We start from the raw sequence: 1,376 nt of genomic DNA, 5'->3' as shown, positions 1-1,376 counted from the left end.
GTCCGTACAACACGCAAGGCGACGCTCACGTGTGTCACATGACGTCAGATCAGCTGTTGAAGTAAACAAACAAGAGGGTGTAGCGAGAGGTCGTCGGAGAGAGGGTGATGATGGCGTCATTGAGTCGTCTCTAATGTCCTGTTTTTGCTCCCCGTGTCCCAAAAGAGAGAGAGAATGCATGATGCTTACGAGGCCATTCCTATTCTGGAGAAGCTGCCGTTGCAGATTGAAGCTGTTACCGCTTACGGTGAGGAGGAGAGGAGCGCGGGACGTTGCACTTGTCATTTCCTGATTCGGGGGGAGAAAAGTGGCATTTTGTTGGTTTTCTTTTCCTTTGGGGATTTTGGGGCGACAGGGCTGTTGGGGGTTATGGGTTTGTTTGATTCTGTTGTTTTGTTGGCTATTTGTTTTGTATGATGGTTTTGTTCGCATATAATAGGGGCGTGGTTGGATTAAACAAAGACGTTGACACGAGTTTTTGTGTCATATTTGCTCTCGTTTTGAGAATGACGAAGAGGTTTTTGTGGGGAATGTAATAAAGGTGAAAATGAGAGGAACTAGTTGCAAACAATTGGTAATGACCATGTAAATTGTATTTAAGTATACCAGAATATCTATGTATGCCTTTTAACAAACGAGGAGCATGTTATTAACAAGAAAATATGAATAAGGCAGGGCCTGTCAATTAGGTATGATCTGTGTGACAAATATGTAAGAAAGCAACCATCTAATTAGATATAAAAAATCTCTGTGAATGTAAGAGTGGTCTAAATCCATATCAAGTTTAAACATATTAAAACAAACTTAACATAAAGTCATTTTCGATAAGAATAAAATTTGGAAAGGTTGTTGCTTTCCTATACATGCCAGATGCAATCAGCCATCATTCCTTCACTGTTACTGTTATATTACAGTGCTCCTTCCTTGTACATTGATGTGAAGTTTGTTAGAGTGGCTACACAACACGTATCCTCTGTTTTATTTTGCAGTGAAGATGCATTGTAGAAAATAACTGAATACAACATGCCTGTTGTCTTTCAAATTGTTAATATCTCCTACCTATTATTTATTATGTTGTTATTATCACCAACCTGTCAACTTTTGCCTTGAAGAAAAGAAAGGAAGTGTAGGTAAAATTTCTGTTATTAGTTCAGCCATTTGTGTCCCGTACTGTGTTCTTGGAATCTGCATTACTCTTGTTCTGTAAAGAAGTATGGCATTTTGTTTCTATAATTCCATGTGATAAATATTTCTTTTCAAATTAGATAAATGAGTGTATAGTAGCATGTGTGTTTTTATGTGAATTTTATGGAATATAGGTAGATGCTTGGAATATCAGGAATATTCCCATTTGAGTGAACGAGTTTCGATGTACA

At 38.0% G+C, this 1,376-nt stretch overlaps 1 protein-coding gene across 1 annotated transcript in view; it reads left to right on the top strand.

Moving 5' to 3' along the window:
- Positions 1-50: 50 nt before the first annotated feature.
- Positions 51-1,376, top strand: part of LOC119594707 (vam6/Vps39-like protein) — a gene marked incomplete in the record, with an annotated part of 13,484 nt that continues 12,158 nt past the window's right edge. Inside the window, 1 exon segment of the mRNA XM_037943765.1 lies at positions 51-247. Coding sequence (XP_037799693.1) covers positions 175-247 — 73 coding nt within the window.

This window comes from Penaeus monodon, chromosome 34 (assembly GCF_015228065.2).
Source record: "Penaeus monodon isolate SGIC_2016 chromosome 34, NSTDA_Pmon_1, whole genome shotgun sequence".
Lineage (NCBI taxonomy): Eukaryota > Metazoa > Arthropoda > Malacostraca > Decapoda > Penaeidae > Penaeus > Penaeus monodon.
This window is presented reverse-complemented; position numbering and strand designations above follow the sequence as displayed.